The sequence below is a fragment of the Pholcus phalangioides genome, unplaced genomic scaffold (genome assembly GCF_987345545.1).
Source record: "Pholcus phalangioides strain wild (caught in Gottingen) unplaced genomic scaffold, Ppha-v1.0 ptg000015l_1, whole genome shotgun sequence".
In the NCBI taxonomy this organism is placed as follows: domain Eukaryota; kingdom Metazoa; phylum Arthropoda; class Arachnida; order Araneae; family Pholcidae; genus Pholcus; species Pholcus phalangioides.
In genome coordinates, this window is record NW_028301608.1 from 63,833,580 (window position 1) to 63,857,383 (window position 23,804).

The following is a 23,804-nucleotide window of genomic DNA, read 5'->3' on the forward strand; positions in this document are numbered from 1 at the left end:
GTATTTCACATTTCAATTTTTTTTTTTGTTATGGCGGCTTCATTTTCCACTCCACTGTGTGCGGTGGATCCCTATTTATAGCATGATGTAGTTAGTTCTCGTCTCAAGCACTGTGGTGTCTTTTTAGGCAGAGAGCAACCCCACCGGAAAGTTTTAAGTAAAATAGAAGAAAAATAACTCAAATAATAATAATAGAAAGTGTGTGTGTATGTGTGCGGTTTCGTATATATAGAGGTAAGAAACGGGGTTCTCCGTCTCGGTTGAGAAATAAATCGACTTATTAAAATGACGAAATTGGCCCAAATGTTTAGAAATATTGATTCATGCGACGCGTTGGTTTTAAGGGGCTTCCGTTTCATGTTTTCCTTACTTGGAAGACATTGTTATATACATAATAATGTGAATTATTTTCTATAATGACTTCCTAACGGTACGTACAACTTCAAGTAAATATGGCGAAGGATTTATACCAATGGATGCTTTAGAATCATGCGCAAGATTGCTTGACAAAGTGTAGTCAATAGATCATTGCAATATCATTGAATATAAAAGAAAACCGATGAATTAATTAGTTAGTAAAATAAGAAAAAAGCAGCCGTATTACTATTATTTTTGAGTAGAAATTACTAATCATATTACCCCATAGAAATGGTATCTCAATATTACCTTAGCAGATATTCGTAGAAATAATTACATAAAAAAGAAGAAAAAATCATTCTTATTATAATACAGTAAAAATCTTGTAACGATACGCTTTATAATCGTCTGTATAACTATATGTTTCTGCTGTCCCGACACACATCCCGTAGTACATGAGTTCACCGCTAGTTCTTTACACAGTGAAACTTTTACACAGTGTAAAAATGTTCAAGGCACCGGAGAAAAGTATGCTTACCATTATATAGGATTTACATATCGTTATAGATGGAATAAAATAACACTATAGGAAGTCTGTCGAGGATGGAGACAAATATTATAGAGGTGATTACCGTAAAAAGAGGGTATCGTTACACATGATTTTAAGCTGTATATTCCATCTATAACGAAAAATCCTGTATAACGATACTTTTCTCCGGTTACTTGAGCATCGTTATAAAAGAGTTTCACTGCGTTAAATCCAATAATAATCCTTTCAGAGCCGAGCATTCATTTTTTGGAATTTTCAAGATGTTCTTGCATTTTTGATACTGAAAAATTATATGTCATAAATCCTACTCTTTTTCCAGAGGCACTTTCTCCTGGAAGCCATCTTAAAAATCCCTAAAAGTTCAATTTCAAGTGTTGCCCTCTGATGAAAGCCCCAAAGTTCATATTCATGAAATTTCAAACTCAAAATTTACACATTCCTTCAAGTCAGGGCTTAATTCCTTGAGGTTAAAAACATCCACCACATTGGTGTGTGCACATGTGCATGGTCTGAAAGAGATATAATACTATCATTAGTATGGTACTGTGTTTTCCTGAGTGTAATCGCGAATTACACGTTAGAAGTTATCAAAATTTTGTTATGCCAGGATTACACTGTAAAAGTTTTATAAAAGAACTTTTATAGCGTAATCCCGGTCTTAATGCGAATTAAATACCACTGAGCATTATCTTCTTACCATACATGCACCTTGTGAACATTTCTCTACAAAATTCTCACAGATTGATACGTGCCGGAACTTGTTGTTGCGTTGTTGCCACCTGTCTCCCATATCGCCAAGTGAAACGGCAAGTTCCTCAATTTTCTTGATATGTTTGCAAGTATCTTGTTGAAGGTCTCACTGCTTGCTCTCTATGGATAGAATTTTTAAAAAAAAGTGCATCTACGCGAAATATACGTCGTCCCTAATTATACTCAGGAAATTACGGTAATGATAATGTTTATAACGATATTAGAGTGCGCCATTAAAAGAATCAACGGGATATCTAATTGAGGAGTTGACCTGGGAAAGGGAGTCAGCGCCAAATACCAATTATTTCAGGAGATGCAAAAGACTGTTCGGAGTCATCGTCTGGTAACTACCAGAACCATCTTGTTGCCACTATAGTAACTAATCGAAATCAACTACGAACTTGCTCCTTTTTTCCATGCCATTGGCCTTGGTTGTTACAACTAAGTCCGCGAAAAAAAAAGTAATTTTTTGGCACTTCCTCCCTTTCCCAGGTCAACGCCTGAATTGTACAACTCGTGATTGATAACACTGTAAACTTAACCATTATGCAAAATCTTTGCCATAAATCAGGCATCTTCAACCTGTTCCTCTTAAAGCCACCAAGAATGCTCTATGCTTGACCCAGATCGACACCCCAATAAAACAAATCATTCAAGTTGCATCCTATGAATATCATTATGCTGATTAGATTTTGAAGATGTCTCAGAGTAGTCATGTGGTTGCCTTTCTTTAGAGAATGGGCAGAAACGGTGCTCGCCGAATGCTACCCCAAAAAAGGGTTGTAGACCCTTACCATAAATATGTAACTATTCGAATATTTTGATTCATTTTACCGCATCCAAGTCAAAAAATCACAGCTCCATCGGTACATACACGTTCTTACGATTTATTAAATATTTTATATTTATTTATGTCGTTTACTTCGAGAAAAAACCAATGAATGAAAAATATTTTAAGTCAGAATCAGTGAGAAATGTCAGAAAAATATAGCTGATGCAGCAGCAGCTGAGTTTTCAAGTGAACAACGCTTGGTGCAACGATCCCGTGAGACCTAGGGATTTTCAACTGCTCGCAGCTGTCCCTTCTCCAAAATAATAGCCTTTTAAAAGATCAGAAAAACGTACTTTATTCTATAAATAGGTAAAGAAATGAGTCGGGGAAAATCATTTTCCTCTTAGTTTTTTCTTGCTCTCTTCTTGTCTTTTATCATTTTCTTTTGAGGAAAAGACGCTTCTCGAAAGGAAACGGCCGTATTACGAAATATAGTACGTTTCTGAAAGCTTGGTGCTGTTCTTTTTACATTGTGAAATATTTTTTATACGAAACATAAACACTGAAATGGGGAAATTTATAGAAAAATATCCACAATATGAAAGTTTGTGCGTTTATATTGTAGAAGTAAAAAAAAAAAACAATCGATAACGAAAGTGTTTAGCAAAACTTTTTGGATAGAGACTTGTGTCTTGAAGGATAAACAGTAAATTTCTCAAAAATGATTTAAAATACTTGGGAAATCAAATGGGAAAAATCTCTTGGCATTCAATCAATTTTTTTTTTAAATTAAAGAAAAAGAAATGAATAGAAATGTAAAAATAAAAGAAAATTCTGAATCCGATTTGAGAAAAATATTCATAGAACGAGAATGGTCTTCAAGACTTGAAGACCTTTGAATGCCTCACAGAGCCCTGGCAGACTAACATAGGGGAAAAAATTTGAACGTTATTTTCTTAGATAAGTAGTTAGATAAGTTATTAGATAAGTAGTTCCTGTAGCTGATCCGCAAGACTGGAAAAAAAAAAATCTTCGTTACACCGAAACTGTTAAAATTTTGTAGGAATGTTCATATGGCATGTGATAGTATAATAGATTTCTCTGATTTAGCAATGTACTTATTTCGAATTTTCACATTCATAAAATTTTAAAAAATAAGTCGGACATACATAAATGAGGTTCATTTTACTAATATGTGTTGTATTATATAAACGTTCCTGCAAAATTCCAGCAATTTCGTTGCAGTAGTTTTTTGTCAAGTCTTGCAAACAACCTTAAAAAAAACAACTTTAATCTAAGAAGTTTTTTTCTTGAATATATTTCTTGCTATTTTAAAAATTGACTAATTAATAAGCAATTATTTTGTATTTTATTTCCAATAACGCAAAGTATTTTCGGAAGTCATTTGCGTTAAAAACCATTTTTGATGAAGGATTTTTTTGTATTCACTCTTAAATAAATTTTCTGAAAGAATCGGAATCTTAACACCTTCGCTTTATCAAAAATTTGAATCATTTTACAGTCGAACTCGTTTGGTTCCCAAATTCGAGGTACGAACATGAGCCGATCTCCCCGTTAAAAAGTCTCACCACAGAAAGCAACAGGCATACAACGATACAATTATTCAATCATAACACTTCACTCATAGTTAGAAAAATTGATGGCAGATGGCAGTACTATGCATAACAAGTGTTACACAAAAACAAACTTCACGGTAGGTTCCCAACACGTACATTCCAACATGTACCAATTCGTTAGAAGTTCTGCAGAGGAATGCGAACGAGTTGCGCATGTGTGGTTTAGTAGTAATAGTCAAACTCGTTGACAGACCTTCAACATGATACTTGTATAACGTGAAAATTCACGCATTTACCATCTTCATTTCAAAATATAGAATACAGATGGCAGAGAGCACCAGCAAGACAGCGAAACACAAGCACAACTCTGATAACATAAATACGTTGGGGCCACACATATACTCAGAACAAACATTCCGCCATGTACCGATTCATTAGAGATTTCGCACTGGAATGTGTACGAGGTGAATGTACAATTAGGTATTAATAAAGGTCGAACTCATTTAATACAGGTATGGTTAATACGAGATTGTTTAAAGCCATCTTCGATCTGAATTTAATAGCAGATTTTTCATTTTTACGAGTGCTGGTAAATACGAGCAAATTATATGAATTTTGTGTGAGCACGTTTTCTTTGTAAAACTAATCATGCCAAAAGAGAGAAATCCAAAACCGATGAATGTTTTAAATAAAGCTTTGTTCTTTTAGTGCAGTGGTGCGCAAACCGTGGGTCGCGAGAGATTCTCCGGAATAAAAATTTTCATATAAGAAATTCATTTTTATATAAATTTAAAAATATGTCAAAACTAAAGAATGCCTTTATTCAGCTGAACTAATTACCATGTATCAGACAATGTAATTTTAAAAAATTCTACTTGTACAATAATCAATATTATCAGCTCCGTCGTGCCAGAATCACGAATGTGCAATGTCCTTGAAAAAAAAAAGGGGGGGGGGAATGACGTTTTTGAATGTTTACTCTACTTGTTACTCTATGCAAGTTATTTTTCTAAAATGTTTTGTAACATGTTTCAATACACACGTGTGTTACATTCGTGTTTCTACGTTACATTTTCAATTTGCATTTGCGTTTCAACAACTTAGATAGCAAAACGGGTATCCAATAACAAGGTATCCAAGGTTAAAATAAAAAAGAGTAAAATTTGTACTTTCGTGCTTCGGGCATGCGGTGGACAATATCAGGTTAGTACTTTTACAGCGTGAATTAGAGAGAGTCACTCGATTTCAAAATTTTATATTTAATAATAATAATAATAATAATTTTTTATAATTTAATAATAATTTTATATAAAAATTGAAAACACAGAATAGAATGATAAGTGATATGTGAATATACTGGGGGGAAAATGTGTGTCTGCGTTCTATGAACAATTTTTATAATGGTCGCCTTCAAGTGTAGAACCATTGTGAAATAAGATGATTCTTTCTTAATCACCCTGTATACGAAAATCAAGGACCTTACACCTCGCTACACTTCCATCTTGCATAAGGGGACACTTAGTACATCAGAAAACATAGTAAATATTTATATGCTATTTAAAAAAATTTAATATCTTTGGAATTCAATATCGCCTAATAAAAATCGAAACGAGCGTTCAGAAAAGGGCTTTCGGGACAGCACATTTACTTACAAAAAATCGGAATGTCCTGGAAAACCGTGACATATGGGCAGATGATGTAGGGGTTCGCGGGACATATGGTTAGAGTGTGAAAGGGTCGCCGATAAAATTTTTACAATTTTTGGTCAAAAGGGGGATCGTGCTTAAAAAATTATGCGCACCACTGTTTTAGTACATTCGAAACAATTCACTTCGTATTCGATTTCCCAAAATTTGTCCGGGGACCTTCCCCAGGCAGACAATCACCAAAATGGATCAAAATCCTGATTTCCGAGTTTACACAGATCTTTAGTGCACAGCACATTGTATGACTGAACTTCAATCAAGTTATTTACAAATTCCTCTCAACATTAGACCCGTGAAACAGTTTCATGATCATCCGAAATGTTATAAAAATTATGTGAGCGTAAAAAACAGCTGAAATTCCGACATATACTCATTCTTTTTTTCTTTTCTTTTTTCAAATTCTTCTAGAACGATAATCCCGAACTAGTGAGATACTGGAATCCTCTGGAGAGGTACCTGACGAAGTACGGGTACTTGACTCAGGGCCCTTCTTCAGTGACTGGTGGTGGTAACCTGAGGACAGAGGATCGGCTCCGAGAATCCATAGCGATGATGCAGAGATTCGGGAACATTCCTGAAACGGGCAAAATCGACTCTCAAACGATATCCTTATTGAGCAAGAGGCGATGCGGCATCCCTGACATCGTCGGTGGATCGTCTTCTTCCGAAAGGGTACGCAGGTACGCCATACAGGGACAGAAATGGCCGTATACCAATCTCACGTGGAGGTAAGATTTGAAACGTCTATATTCATCGCTAAACGTGTAGGTTGGGAATAGTGCTATATCAGAAAAAATGATTTTGAAGAGTGGCTTCACACTCCTCTCCAAAATTTTAGCGAGTAGTTTTGTAAAAAGTGTGTTTTTTTCAATGAAAAACAGAGAAATAACCTCATTAAAAGAATTACATAAAATTTGAAGGAGTATTTTCACTCCTCAATAAAATTTGGAAGAGTAAAATTGAATTTTCATGGTGAATCACGCGTCTAGATGCTATTGGCAAACATTGGTTGGGAATGAGAATTTGTTTTTGCCTGGGTTTTTTGGTAGAAGGATGGAACTCAAAATCACAATATTTATTCTTCAACATTCTCTGAGATAATTTCATGAGTTCCCGAGGAATTAGTTTTTTAAAGACATAACGGCCGCATGTGAAAACATGTTAATTGGAAGAGCTGGAAAACGGGAAGCTGCTCAACGTGACATGATACCAAAATTACTTATATCTAATTTCAGGCTTCATATATACTGTATATACTTCAGCTTTTCTCAACATCTTTACTTTCGCGGAACCCTTGAAACGATACATGTTCTATAGAAAACACCTACATTGAAATATTTCTCATTGCCAGATGTATCTGCCACTACTATTTATTACCTCAAGGAACAAAATGTTTCACTAACCCGGTTGAGAAACACTAATCGAGAGAACTCTTGAGGCGATCTCCATGTCCTAAGGAATCGTTGGAATAATATCTGGGCTCTTTCTCAAATTGGTCGGTATTGAAACAATACCGATGTTTTATAGAACCCTTGAAGTTTAAAACAGTAAATATTCTAAGAATCACTCAGATAGTTTCTCCGCTGGTGCGCTTGAAAACTGCTCGTTGAAATATTGATCTTCTGGTTTGAAATATTTGCAGGCATCGTTGGAATATTCATGTTCCAGAACAATATTTCTTAACCTTTTTTCTTCACTCCTGGCCCCCTTTCGGACCATATTTTATTTTCGTGGGGGCCCGTCCCCGTCTTTTGCAGGAGGGATTTTATGCATTGCTATCTGCACATCAAGGGCACCGGGTCAAATTGATATTTTGAGGCTATTTGCAAGAGTAATATCATACATATTTACATACTCACTCTTAAAAATCATAGCGTTACCACAAATCCCGATAATATTATGATTTAGTATGGCACCACTAAAAATTCATATTAGGCACTAGATACGCACCCAAACGGTTAGGTAGACATACACAATTCCAGCACAACCCATCAAGTTGTGCTCGATTTGAAAGAAAGTACCACAAATCCCATCATGTTGGCTCTCCGTGGACATATCCAGACTATGCCAGATGAAATTTTGATCTATGGGCAATTCCGCTGGATTCTAAAAGTAGTCATACAATTTTCCCACTTAGAAGCTGCATTTCTTAAAATCTAAATTTTTTCACATCTCTTTTTGGATTTTCTCCTGTGTCCTTCACCAAACAGAATACCTCAGGACCAGAACAAGACTCACATGGCCTTCGTTGAGATCCACTGTTCTAAAGAGCCCCCAAATACTAAAAGAGCTATATAGTAAATTACTTCATTTCTACTATAAATTATGTACGCAAAATATAAACTGAAAACACTTGTAAAATTAATTTGAGCATGTTCAAATGATGAATGATGTTGAGGTAATTTCTGCGGAGTTATCGTTCCACCGAAATCAATATGTATTACATTATACTATATAATTCTATTTCGTATACATATTACATTGAACCCTGTGGCGTATTTTGATATAATGTAGAATTTTTCTTTTCCGGAAAGGAAAAAAAGCTCGGAAGTTTAGAGAAACAAAACTGTTCTCACGATATAACAACATCCAGATACACACACACCTTGTTCACCGTAGCGAACCATGAAGCGAAAAATGTGCGTCATTCATTGAAAATCGATAATGTACTATTTATTTGAACCTGCAACTCTGCACGGTTTCTTCCGACTTTTCCACGTCGATCTTCTCCCCCACGCAACTGATAAATGAATTATTGCTATCTACGGCACAAACGGGACCATCAATTCCTGTTGCCGCAGACAAGAAGAGGCGCTTTAATCATTCCATAAATTTCCATTTATTTCACTTCCCTCTCTCGGGTCTCTATCAAAATTTATTGGTCCGCTGATCCCGCTGCTGTGTGGGTTTCATTGACTCCTTTAAATGAACCCATTACTCAAGGCCTGGTCTCGGGCACTTGCAGTTTTTATCATTATTTTATTACTTCATTATTTTTATTTTTAAGAGGACCGCATCTCACAAAAGCCGACAGCCGATGAAATTTTTATCTACAGGGCGCACACGCTTTCTTTCTTTCTCGTAGTTTTTTTTTGCTATATCTTCTGGTCGACCATACATTTTTCTTCTTTTTCTATCCTTCATTCATTTATTTTTTCTAACACTTAAGCGTAAGCAAAGGCTTAAATTATAGCTCTTGAGAAAGAGTAGCTCCAGAGTATTCTTATCGCTCTTATTCAGCTCCTATCAAATATTCATTCACGTTTCTGTCGGTCGCAAAGAGAATTTACGTCGTTCCGAATGCTCGACTTGCGTTGGTTTCTTTACAAATGTGAGGAAAAAAAAAGCCTTTGCGGAACGCAATATTTGTCCGTATTTTTCCGGCTTTTTATCTCAGATATGAATATGTACGATTCTTCCTTTTTTTTTTTTTTGCAAAAAATTCGTATTTTAATACGCGAGATCGTGGGTTAACTGGGAAAACGATCTTGAAAAAACCATTACCTTGCCGTTGTTGAAAACAAGTTACAGATGCTAGTTACAAGTTACTGATGACAGTTGCTCAAAACAATAAGGGGAAATTTAATTGTAATTTTTAAACATTTTAATTGATGAAATATTGACAAAAACTTTGTTAGGTATTCATAAAGAGCTAATCATCAAATAAATTTAAATAAATAACGCTTATCCTCTACTTGTTTTGAGCCACGTATTCTCCTCCAACTTGATTGAAGATATTAATAGAATTTACGATCATTTCACTGGTACCAGGGGTCTTAAGATCACATGAGGTTAAGAGCCTCTGCTGTAACTTTAACGACGCATCAAAATTTGCGAATCAGAGTTGAGCGTAATGAAAGCAAATTTATGAGAAAATAAAAAAGCCTTATGAGATGTCCATGAGAATTATACATTTTTGGGCCTTGTTTAGGAATTATAATATTATTAACTTCAATATTTTTCAAATGTTTCACGTTATTTGCCACAAAAAATGTTAAGTTTTTAGCTTTTGATAGAAAAAGAAATGATAGCAAATATATAAAGAAAAATTAACTAATATGGCACAACTTAATTTAAAATAAAAGAAATCCCATTGTTTTTCTAGAATTCTTTCAAGACAGTGTGTACATATAAAGGCAGGTACACCAGAACAGCATGCCCACTAAGACGAGAAAATAGCACATTAGGAAGAAAATCTTCCGTCTTTGGAGATCGAGTAATTAGAAGAATTATCTTAGAAGTGGCTGCACGAATCCAGCCTGAATACGTGAAATCCCGTCTCGAGAGCATGAATACGTTCGCTCTCGCGTGAAGTGGCTTGGTTGGGGGCGGATGTCACGTGATCCAGTCTTGTTATTGCGTCACTACAGACAGGAGAAAAAAATATTTAAAAAATCCGTAGAATTAATTAATTTCTCCAACTGCATTTCAATTTCCTATTTTTCTGTGATTTTATTAATCCTAAAAATTTGTTTACGGATCGCATTCCGTATCGAATTAAGCACTGAATCTTTGATGACATCGATTAATTATGTGCAATGTTTGTGCGGTTGTTTGATCTAGAAGACAGCACTCTTTTCGTCAAGATGTAGCTCTTCCTAAAGGCCACTACACACTACTCTGACGTAACGTAGGACCACGTCATGTCAGTTACATGGTGAATTCTGATTCGCCATCTCATTCACGTGACGTGGCCCCACGTCATGTCAGTGTAGTGTGCAGCAGCCTTAATATTCCGTTTCCTTTAATGCATTATTATTTTTCAGATATGCAGCGTCATTTAAATCGTAGAATAGCGGCCTCTGTAGAAGTTGACACGGTACTACCTAGAGGGAGAATAGTTTTTTTTATTTTAAAACTTTAAGCTATGCAACAGATTTCTTTGCTACTTCTGGGCTGGACAGGATTTAGTTACCCGGTGTGAAAACAATTTTGCGGCTTTCTACAACATCTGTATACATGTTCTCAGCTGGTGAAATGCCGATAAGGCACTCGCTCAAAAGAAAAGACCAAGGGCCTTCTAAATTTATAACCCAAAAAAATTAGAAAAATGTAAAAAAAAAAATCAAAATAGTGGGCCTCTTTAAATCCTAGCCGGGAAAGGGCTCTGCTAATAAAGCGTATGTATAAACTGGTTACCAATTTATAGATACGTTTAATATAATTATATCTCTCTACCTAGAGAGAGAAAGGGAATTTTAATCTTCGTTTAACTCCCCCCCCCCCCCCCCATGATTCATCCCATAAAAAAATTAGAGAATACGGATGTAAATGGATGCTGTTAGAATATTTTTAATTGAACCAGCGCAGAGCAATTTAATTAATTAGTATAGATTTTTTAATTAACTAAAATGGTTATATAATGATAAAATATACAGTTTGCCTTGTATTTAATGTTATATATAAACAGGTAGAATCTTGCTCAGCAAAGTTGAATGGTATTAGGTAAAAAAAGCAAGATGTATTTTGAACTGAAATGACACTAGAAGATTGTACTCTAAAATGCCACAAAAAAAAAAAATTAAAGAAAAGGAATAGGTATAATGGATATATATATATATATATATATATATATCGATATTTGCCACGTATATTCAAATACTAGCATATATGAGACCATAGAGGGCTAGGCTATGGAAGCCAAATTGCAATAGCACGTAATTTATTTTGATTCCTTTCTTTCACGGCTGGAATTTTTTCAAGAATTTCCCATTCTTGAGGCTGCAACCTCCATTGTTCCACAAGGCCAGCCCTGCTTATGCTTGATTAAAGCTTTATTTTTGATGAGACATGTCTTAAATCAGGATTTTTTTTTTTTTAAATTTTCCAAAGCTGAACTCTGTTAATGGCAAATGCCGTAACAATGAGCCTCAAAAAACCGCAGCAATTCCGCGAGAATATTTTAAACAAATGCGTAATAGATACTAAGGTACAATTTTTCGTCAATTGTAATTTCGAATGCTTGAAAAAAATTGCTTGGGACCTCGCAAATCCAAAGGCCGTCACTTCGTACATGCAGACTCGACTTAGAATGCGTTCACGTATCACTTTCATTCCTGAACTAATGACCATTTCTACTTCAAAGGCTATTAAAATTAGTGAAAAAACAAATCACTCGTCAAATTTATTTACATAAGCTCACAAGCCTGTAGTCAACGTTATAATGTTTCGCGATGAAAGAACGCTATGGGGCCGAGAGTAGAGAACTCATTACTTAGTAGAAAAATAAAAGTGAAGGGGAGAAAGAAAATGGGGATCAGATCTCCTGTTAACCCAACCGGAAGTCGTTGTTTCTTGTCAAAGGTCAGCAACACGTTCGCGGACGTGAATCTATCGTCATGGACCCCAAAAAGACAAGAACTCTTATTACATTGGAATAGCACATATGTCAGTGTTTTACCTCTTTGAAGGTCGAAAGACATGTCTTTGAATAGGACTAGCTTTTTTTTTCCCAGTGACTTAGCAAAGCTACAATACCAAAAAAAAAAAAAGCCCTGATTTGACTCGAAATAACGCTTCTGAACCTCTATAAAAATAATGGTAATTATGGGCCATACAGGAACAAAATTGACATTAAACGGCACACTGTATGACTTTGTAAAAAAAGAAGAAAGAAGGATCACGTACTCTAATAAATGCTTTGTTAGCACGGAAAAATTCGTCGTAAAATTACATTCGTGAGGTCGCGCAATATTCCAACACTAACCTGTGATTTGCATTTATCGTGCATGCAACCAAAGAAGAAACCAATGTCCCCCAGATTCCTCTTCAATAATTCTATATCAGGGGTTCTGAACCTTTTGTGTTCCCTGAACCCCTTGCGCCAATGAGACGAAGGTCGCAACCCCCCCCCCCCTTTCAGAATAACATTCAGTATATACTACAGTATAGTACTGTATAAATGGGTTGTAAAAAATGTTAATCGTTTTCGCATCTAAGAACTGATATAAAGTAGGGCTGGGAAGCGATTAAAATTTTTAACTGGTTAATCAAAAAATTTTAATCGATTAATCGAATTTTAATCGAATATTTTCAAATTATATTCGTTCATACCAAATGTAGTGCTGGTAACCATACAATATCAATTGATGCTATAAAAATAGATTCTATTCATTTCACGCCTCTATCCACTGAATTGATGTAAACAAATACAAAAAATAAATTAAGAAATGAAGACCGCGCCCGCTTGAAGCTATTTAACACACTGTTGACCGGTCACGAGAAAACTCGTGTCATGCCAATACGTTGCTGACCGGCATCGAGTAAACTCGTGATCGGCGTGCCTTTCTTTCGCGTCAGCTACGTTCGGTCAGTGCATTCTTGGAGAGCATAGAACGTAATTGTTGTTCAGCATACCGCAAGCTTCTTTAGCTAATAAAACCCGTCAAGTTAAAAATGAAAAATGAAATATTTTTAAATAAAATTCATTTATATATTAAACTATTATAAAAAAGTTTATTTACATTGTCTCACTTCCACATCAAATTCCGAAATAATAGCCGGTGACATGAGATAAACTCTGAGAAAAAATGCCGGTCAACAATGTGTTAATATTGTCCCCCTTTGCCAGTGCACATTTCTAGAATTTCGAAAACGACTTCTCTCTCTGAATGTTTACTCTACCCATGTTACCATATGGAAGATACTCTCCTAAAATTATTTGTAAAATGTGTTTCAATAGGAGATATACATTTGCATTTCTGGAAAAACTTAGATAGCAAAAAATAAGCGATCCAACCAGCTGATAAACCCGAAAGTAAAGTTTGCACATTCATATCTCTGTATAAGGGAGACGATATGCTGAATATGGTTGTCGTATCCTGGAATTTGTTGGAATAACTTGAATATTGTCGTTTTTTTTAAATCGGTAATTTTAGAAATCATCACTAGTTTTCGTTGAATCGACTTGTGTTTCCTCACGTCGAAAAAAATTTGATAAAAAAATTCGATTCAAATATTCTTAAATACGGTCACTTATCTGAAATGTTTTGTATAGAAACATAATTTAAGACATTTAATCTCTCAAGTTGTGAATAACAAATTATATCCCACAATTTCTCATCTCTTAAACCAGTGATTCCCAACGTGGGAGTTAACGTCCCGGTGGGGGTGATGGAATGTTCCAGGTGAAGGGGCGGTAGAAACTACGGGTATAACATAGGATCCTATGGGATAGATTGTTTTGGGGGGCGATGGGGAGAAAAAAATTTCTGAAAAAGGGGGCAATGGGACAAAAAACGTTGGAAAACTATGTCTTAAATGAACGGTGGCAGTTTTTGGGGAACAAAAATTTGATTTTTACAAGCAGAGAAATCTGATTCTCATAACCGATGCTTTTCCTATGTTAAAAGAGCGATTTGTTTTGGTTTTGCCGATTTGATTCTTATAAGTGGTTGGCAGTTGGTTCTCATAGCCAGTGATTCTTATAAGCGGTGACTATTGGACTCAAAAATTCACACGTGGCCAAGTATCCGATTCTTATATCTTACAAATTATTGTTCCGAAAGTTACAATTGTACAGAAATCGCGTTTACGGTCATTGACGTTGATGTACCAACAGCCCTAAAATTTCGTTTGATAAAAAGAGGGGAGCGGATGCTTTTTATACCAGATAGACAAGGTCAAAAAATCTTTTACAAATAGAAAGAACCGGCGGATTCTTTTTTCCTTCCACTATTTGTTAATAGTATTAACGCGAGAGATTTAATATCCTGTCTATGGCGGAAATCACACTAAACACCCCGAAAGAGAAAAAAGAAAGGAGGAAAATAAAAACATAATATTTGCGGAAGTCCTGTTTTCCTCTTGCTTTTTCTTGTTTATTTCCTCGCCGATTCCGATTGGAGGGGCGACTGTGTAGTATGGAATAGTTGGAATTAATGAATGAATGAATAGCTTTCAACTAAACATTTTCTTAAGTTTTTGAACCTCCAGAATATTTTAAATTCTCCATAAAACTACAATGAATTTGTAAAATCGAATGATCACAATTTGGTTTATACACTGCGTTTTATGATGTTGTAATCTGTCTTTTTAATCCATTTTTAACCGCTCTTCCAATTCATGATCAAATTACAGAATTTTATCATGTATGATAACTGGGTATCCCTTAACACCAAATTTGAGAAGTTTAAAAAAATTGGATGTTAATTTAGCATGGTTTTTCTTTGTAATTAATGTCAATATTCAATTAATTAACTTTGTAATTAATGTCAATATTCAATTAATTAACTTTCTAATGAATATAAATGAACTTAATTTAATTGAAATAATATGTAATTATGATTCTTGGAAATCTCATGCTTCATGTGACAAAAGAAAACGTTTTATATTTTGAGCTTGTTTCGGCACTGATGCTTATAAGCAACTCCTAAACATTCGATATTTACTCGTGAGCTATTCATGAATTTTCCATAATTACCAGCAGAATAGCTCAAGGGTACACGTCACCTAGCTCTTGACAAGCCGAGCAAGAACGAATGACTCTTGAATTTTGGAGGGAAATACTATGTGTGGAGGAGGCATGATCCAACAATGATATAAAAGTAATTTGGCAATTAATAAATTACATTTTTAAACTATTCAAATCTATGTAAATCATACAAATACAGAAAATCCCCCAAATGGTGCATTTGAGGAGAGGAGCTGATGCTGCCAAGAATAGCGAAAACTGTTCATAGTGGAGACAATAAATTTTAATCTTTGAACTCAATTTAAAACTGAAGTCATTAGCTTTCGTTGAATAGAATTGCATTTCCCCATGCCGAAAAATATGATCAAAATATTGATTCAAATATTTTTAAATATGGTCACTTATCCAAAATGTTGCTACATAATTTAAGACACCCAATCGGTTTCGTTGAACTAATCGAATTAAATTCCAAACTTTTAAGCACATTTTAATCGAATTGATGGAGTCGATTAACTCAACTAAAATTTTTAACTGCGATTAATAATTGAGCGATTAACCAACCCGATTAATCGAACCAAACCTACTTTTTAATAATAAATTTTTTAGGAGAATAGGAGACAAGATTTAATCGAATTAGGTTTGATTTCGGAATTCCTTCAAGATTGCTGAAGGGGGAAAAATAATACCGTATAACCTGTGTTTATTTATCGGGCTGAGAATATTGCCAACGGAATTATTCTACGAGGAAGACGTCATTTTATTTTTACGAGAGACTGGTTGCAATCTGAATAAAGAAACCAACTTGAGAGTTAAGGAGAAAATTATATCATACTTCCGTGGTTTTCTAAGTTTAGCTCTGTCCGGACATTGTGCCTTTTCTTCTTCTTCATTTTCCATACTTAGAATCAACATATTCAATTTATTTTATTCGTTTTTATATTATTCTTATTTTAGTCAGACGTACGACATTATCAGACACCCTTGAATAAGATGACAGCGAGAGAAAGAGAGCTGCTCCTCTATTACTCATTAAGAGCGAGGAACTGAGGACTGCTTGTTTATTACTTGTGACTCATGCCAATTCTTTAAAACAAAAGGGTTTATATGTTTTTCTTTTTAATAAGAATTTATTTTATTTCACTATATAACCTATTCTGGCTTCCTTAATTTCTCTCAACTAACTGGAACTGTCTGATCTTGACTCAGACTTAACACGCAAGTCGTCGTCGTCGTCGTCGTCGTTGGTTATCGGACATTAAATGAATGATATGACCTCATCATAAGGTTTCTATTCGTTTCTATGTAAATCAGACTGCATTTTTTCCTGTTCACAGGATGTCAAAGAATTAAGAATATTTAGCCTTGGTATATTCGGTGGGCCAGACTTAACTGGACGTAACAACCCTACACATAGTCGAATTCTGGAGTTCTAAAAAGGGTCAATGTCAGCTTTTAAACGATACAGAATTCTTCCATTGTGATGATAACCGGAAATGATTGGCATTCCTTTGCAATTTTGAATTGCTATTTTGACGAATGTGAAAGTGACAGACACCCTACCTGCAATACACCTACTAGTCAATCGTACATGCACCTTGTAAACATTCTTGCGGGGAGTTTCCAGCGAATTGGTACACGTCGTAACGTATGTTCTGAGTGTATGTGTGACCCTAACGTATTAATTCAATGGACATGTCAGTGAACATTTTCTCTTATGAAGGAAATGACATGCCCAAGATGAAAATTCCGAGACGCATTTAATCATTCATACATTGATATAAAGCTGCTAAAAGTTGGTTGAAAAAGCTCTAAGCAGCATTCGGACTGGTCACCATCTACTTCCTACCTAATTCAATGTAGAGCGTATAGACCAGGGGCTTCTTTTAACATAGATTTCTGGGACTCCTTGGGAAGCCTCTATATTAGGGATGGTCCGATTAATCGGGTCGGTTAATCGATCAATTGTTAATTGCAGTTAAAAATTTTAGTTGAGTCAATCGACTCGATCAATCCGATCAAAAAGTTCGGTTAAAACTTTTATTGAAAGCTGAATTATGAACTTGATTTTTTTATGGATTGATTTAGAAAAACATGTGCACAAGTTATTCGGGAATCTTCACCCCAAATGATTTTGGAAAAATATTTTTCTAGTCGCGATTAGCCTAATAGACAACGATATGTATGAAAAAATTGAACTATGAATTCATAGTTTGATTTCAAATTTTAAGAACTAAAAAGTATTTAATAAGATTTTCCTACTCATTACATTAATATAGGCATATAAGCGTATTCATTAAATATTTGAAAAATTACGATGCGAAACATCAGAGATAGACATTTACGAGCATTCCCCCCCCCCCCCCAGGAGAAAAATGTCCGGATAAATGTATCAACCACTTATAAGAATCAAAATGGCTAAACCGAACGTGAATCTTATAAGCAGCGGCTACTGTATTTTATAAAAATTAATAGGCGTACTCTTTATTATATCCGAACACATAGTGATACTGATTTTCACGAGTATAAAAAAAACAAGATCAAATCACCACACATTATTCATTTTATTAAATTTGTTTTTAGCATAAGAGACTGGCCACCGAACATAGACTCGTCGATGGTGAGGAGGGAGCTGTCAAAGGCCTTCAAGGTGTGGAGCGAAGCGTCCAAACTCGAATTCGAAGAGGTTCGAAGCCAAAAGGCGGACATCGTGATATCATTCCTCCGGGGAGACCACAACGACGGCTATCCGTTTGATGGTCGTGGGATAGTTCTGGCTCACGCTTTCTTTCCTGGCGAAGGAATCGGCGGTGATGCTCATTTCGACTCGGAGGAGCCTTGGGTACATGGAGAACCATCGCCCAACGACGATGGTAAGAATTATGGAGTTTACATCATTTATTTATTGAAATATTTCGAATACTCTTCCATTCATTTTTTAAGGGCTTAGCATATCAATATTTTCAAATTCTTCACCAATGAGCGTCCATTTTTGAACCAGAACCAGTAACCATTTCACTTATAAAATACTTTTATCGTTGGTTCCAGTACCAACATCAAAGTTGGTTCCAGTACCGCCAACACACAGTCTGTATATCAGTCTCTGATACTTCTGGGAATATCTGAAGAAAAAACCAGAGAAATTTCTCCATTGAGACCAGCCATCGTGGCCTTTTTCCAGGGATTAATGGAGGATTAAAGGTGAACATATTGAATACACTGCCATGCCAGCAAATTTTGCCCACTTCAATGAATATTTCAATGCCAACATATACGGAGCATTTTGTTGATTTATAAGAATTTTATAAGCTAGCTTCATGTATGATATTCCGTTACTAAATAATTATGGTACTCCTAGCTACTAAAAATATATCTACGCTCAAAAACTAGACACGTTTAAAATTTTTGGTCGGAAATCTCGATGAGGAAATTGATGGATATTCTTGTCAGCTTGAACGAAACAAGAACCTTATGAAATATATAAAATAGATGGAGTTTCCCTAAAAAAAATTTTTGGTTTGAGGAGAAAAAGCTGCACAACTGGCTAAACCCACACACACACGCACGTGAGGTACTGTGTATCCCTCATTGGCCTCTCCCTCACACCTTATCTTTGAAACTTCTCAACTCCTTTCGAAGTTAGCGCAATGCACCATAATTCTCTGTGGAAAGCTGCTGTTCTCTGGATAATGTCGAAGATAACGGGCCTCAAACTGAAGGTGACGTTCCCATTTATAAACCTGAAAGCTACTCATACATTTTTATACGTGGATACTTTAAGCTCCGAGCTCTCACTCTCAATTGCGATACATGGAGAAGCGCGGACAGTTTCTCTCACGTAAAACAAAGAATTAACAAAATTTAACTCTTGTTATAATTTATATAATTTTTCACCCCGCCCTAAAGAAAAAGTTATTGATGTTAATATTTTTGCAGTATTTTTACTAGAACTGGGAATCGATTGAAATTTTTACCTGGTTAATCAAAAAAATTTGTGCGATTAATCGAATTTTAATCGAATGTTTCAAAATTCTAACAGTTTATAACAAATGTATTAGGTAACTTTTTCTATAAATTGATGCTAAAAAAAATAAATTTTATTCATTTCGGTAACTTATTCGCTAGATGTAAACCAATACTGGAATAATTAAGAAATTAAAGCTACCCGCTTGAAGTAGCGCAGAAAATTTTGGACAGATCCTGGAATTTTTTCACTACGTCTTGTCGTTTTACTTAAAAAATCAGTCATTTTTTTAGGTTAGTCACTGATTTCAAAACTTCATTCAATCTGCTCCTAAATTGTACTGGGGGGGGGGGGGAGATGGGGAATGGTGTTTCCCGAATTAAAAAACTGCTGCTCACAATAAAAACAAGAGTACTTTTGGAGAGTGCACAACAGCACTTCACCAAACTGCAATAAGTACAATCAACCGTTCAAGGGTGCTGGGTAATGTAACGTGGTAAACCTTTTCACGGTGCAACTTCGGTAACGCCAATTCTACCACAAGTCATTTTGCACAGCTTGATCATTGTTTGTCGCAGCATAGCCTTGATGGTCCTTGCACGAATTAATGACAAACCTCAATCCAATCCGAAGGTGCATATGCGTCCTCGAATGGTTGATAGCACATATCGCAACAAATCCGTCGGAAAATATATAATATTTATTTTTGGTGAAGTGTGCTCTTGAGCACTCTCTAAAAACATCCTCTACCGCAGGGCCCTAACCAGTATTTTTGCCATTCCCCACAACTTTAGAATTCAATAATTTTATAATGGTTTTCTTGGTTCCCAACAAAAACTTCCGCCTGGGGCAGTTGCCCCCTTTGCTGTGCCTCCCTCTAGTTCCGGTCCTGCTCTACCGACTTTGCTATTGCGATTCAACCGCACATTTTACGATCAAAAATGCCTGTTTAGGTGTCTTATATCAACTCTTAGAGTTTGTCCCATGAATTTAGAGTCAGCCTTGTTGAAGCCTCTTCACGACGAAACGAATACCTGAAGAGGTTGAAATTGGTTGTTTTCACAACCCTGAAACGTTTTTTTTTAGATGGGCCGATATGGGCCTCTACACCAGAGATAGAATGGGGTTCTTAGTTCAAGGATTATCCTGGATTCAGAAGGAAAAACTCTAAACTTTGTTTTAAGAGTCTCTTGTCACCTTTCTGTTTGTTTATCGGAATGGTCTATTAAACTCAAATTTAGCACATAATTTACTATTTGAGTTACTTCTGCAACGAGTAAAATTTGATTTCATAACTCAAACGAGGTGTACTATTTCGTACACCCACTAAAACCTCAGAGTAAATGTCTTTTATGCAGAAGCTGTAATGTCTCTATGACTACTTGTCCCCCCCCCCCCAAAAAAAAAAGATGTCTTTTAACTTGGAAAAATTGTCTTCACTATGTAAGCGTGAAAACGTTTCACACGAGTGCCATCTGCAAAGTATCGTCCACTTCTAAGCCCATGGAGGGTCGACTTTTATCTCCTTCAGCTTTTCCCACTTTAAAGATAAGACACATGGGGGTTGGATATTGCTGAGACAAAACCCGCCATCTTTCACTCTATTTTAACAAAGTGCTGAATTTACCAGATTTGGGAAACCCATTCTTTATAGCAGGCCTCATCCGAGAAGAAAAAAAATCAAGTCGCACATTTCATTTTTTGAGAGCAAATAAACTAATCAATTTCAACTACATTTATCAGTATAGGGAGACGAGAAAGAATGAATTTGAATGATGTGCAAGTACTAGGAATATAAAAAAAATAGATCGACTTATACGAATAAAGGAATGATAGACCATCTCGACGTTGTTTGTTTCGTACACTTATATATTTTTCTATTCATATAAAGTACACAAAGAAAACTATCAAGAAAGCCATGGAGAGTCTGACAGAAAATGAATAAAGTTGAAGGGATGTATGTTTAATAAAAGATAGATGAATGAATAGAAAAAGGATATGAAAACCTAAATATATATAGGAGAAGGAAATATAATAGATGGACAAACATTATGAAATATGGATTGGAGAAAAAATGCAAGGGTACTTGTCATCGCCCACAGCAATTTCCCTGATTATTTTATGAGAAAATATGATGGATAGGCTGAAAAGGAAATATCGATGGGTGTATTATGCACTAATGCTTGGTGTATTTCTCAGTTTTTCAAATACATAGGGATAAATAAAATATTATAGTATTAAAGTTGAAAAAAAAAACAATTATAGAGATTTTCCAAGGCTTTCAATATCAGTGAGATCACAAGGAAGAATTAAATCAGAGACTGTTAGGTGAAAATAACACAAGACAAGCAAGTAATTTCCCATGTCTGTATCATTCCTTTAAAAGTTTCCTATTCCCAATTTCCTTATTTACTACTACTACTACTGCGCGTTTTATTTTTTTTTCCACAGGCAGAGAGAAGGCTAAGTATAGCTTGAGGGAGCGCTTTCATATTCAGTCTCTGACTTCTCAAAATTCATAAAAACATCCATCATATGCAAAATAAGTCGTAAATTACCCAAGCATTTGCTATTTTCACTTCAAAATCTAGAAGACAGATGACAGCACCAGTATGACACAAAACAAGAGCATATATATAACTCTGACAATATACATACTATAAGGGCAATAGACACACAACACAAGTTCCGGCAGGTACCGATTCATTAGAAATTCCAAAGCGGAATGTGTACGAGGTGCGTGTACTATTAAATATAATAGGTTCTCGGATATTTAGACTCTATATAAAAAACCACTCTGTAAAATCTTCTAATCTTCTGAAAAAAACTGAATTAATTCTACCAACCTTACTCTTCATCCAAAAAAAAAAAAAATCTTTATCACATTCATTAAAATATCAATTAATGTATAAATAATTAAAATATGAACCTTACTGTCTCTCATTTACTTGTATTACACCATAAAAGAAAAAAATAATATATATATATATATATTATTCGAAATTGCTCGACATATCAAAAGTATCCGATTTAAATCAGTGATTTTTAAAAAAAATCGTGATTTAAATCAGGATCTAAATCGCGATTTAAATGAACTGATTTAAATCTAGATAGCCCGTAATATCCAAAGTAGCTTGTTTAAATCAGTGATTTAAAAAAAGAATCATGATTTGAATCGAGATATCCTGAAGATAATCATAATAATCATTGCGTAAATAAAAATCAGCTCATCCAGTTACTGCATTTTGTGATAGAAGTTTATTATATTTTGCGCTCATCATGGTTGACAAATTCATGAAGTTGAGTAATTAATCTCAATTTTTTTACCTTATGAAATAAATTTTGAAATAGGTTTCGATATGGGAAGATTTTCGGGCTGTTGGGATTTTCGCAGATACACTAATTGTTTTTTTCCACAATATCTACTAAATAACAATTTCCGCTAGAGCCTAATCGCGTCACTTGTGCCCGTGCATTCCAAAAAAAAAAAAAAAAAGGTTGTTTTAGTGTGCTCTGCCACCCCCGTAGAATTCGTAGCAAGAGTTTAGAATCATAACAGCGATAATGTTATATTTTTCAATTAACGCTGTTACCCTTTTTGATTTATAGTGACTTAAAAAATTGCAGTTTTTCAGGATAACATCAAAGATTTTTACTTCTCCTGTAAGAAAATAAAAAAAAATTAACGAGCGGATGTGATGGGGATGCTAGACACGTATAAGTAGAGAGAAAAAGAGATACAAAAAAGAAATTGTTCCTGAATTTTACGACTTCAGTTACAAGCATGAGAGGTGAAACGATGCTCACAAGTTCAAGTGCAGGAGTCAAGAGGCGGCCCAAAGAATTGTACTGTTGTAGAGGACGGAACACAGAAAGCAGCGCGTCGTTCGTCTGTCTCCTGTCATTTGGAGAAAGAACAACTTTAGCTTTTATTAAAAAGAACATACACGAAATACAAGAAAAGAAAGAAAAAAAAAAAGGCAAATCTCTCAAAAATAATGAAATTATTAATAAGAGCCATTTAACGAGAGTGGATCTTTACGCGAAGCACAACTTGATATCATTTACCAGATGTCCTGACAGAAGTTCCAAATAATTTTTGTACAGACGATTCTCCCTCTTTATGATGAATCTTTTTCTTTATTTAAGAGAGGAAAAAGGGGGAAAAAATTAGACAAAAGACTTTCCCCCCCCCCAATTCCATACTAAACCCTTTCCTTATTTCTTTTCATAAATGTTACAGCTTAATTAATGTGTATAGTGTTGAAATTGAATAGAAAGAAATAAAAAAAGCCACTGTGTATCATCAGATCGATTGCATAAATAACATGTGATGTCATATTGTATTACAGAGCTGTTTAGATTAATTCAATTAGACCAGATCAAAAATTTTAGTGAATTTTGACATTTTCCATGAAGAAATATTTAAGCTACAGTGAATTTGTATGTTCAAAACAGAGTAAAATAAACCCTGGAACTAAGTCATAGGTCAGGTTCTTTGTAGGCCTAGATTTTTCATAGACTCATACTGTCACTCTTCCAAACAGAACGTAGCGTAGGCTCTACCGGTGAGGGGGTAATTTCAGCCGTTGTCCTCATAAGGTGGCAGAACCATGCGTGCGCGTGTTCTTCCATACTAGATATGTATTATTTAAAAAAAATAGTAATGAGATTCATCGAGCTGAAGCCCATCACCCTTCCCTAGAGAGATAGGGGCCC

The 23,804-nt window shown here is 35.1% G+C and overlaps 1 protein-coding gene across 1 annotated transcript in view; it reads left to right on the plus strand.

Annotated features, from left to right (window-relative positions):
* LOC149076487 (matrix metalloproteinase-2-like) overlaps window positions 1-23,804 on the plus strand; it is a 69,549-nt gene that overhangs the window by 35,528 nt on the left and 10,217 nt on the right. The window contains exons 2-3 of the mRNA XM_089244059.1: window positions 6,121-6,440; window positions 17,705-17,994. Coding sequence (XP_089100185.1) covers window positions 6,121-6,440; window positions 17,705-17,994 — 610 coding nt within the window. The remainder of the gene's footprint in view (window positions 1-6,120; window positions 6,441-17,704; window positions 17,995-23,804) is intronic.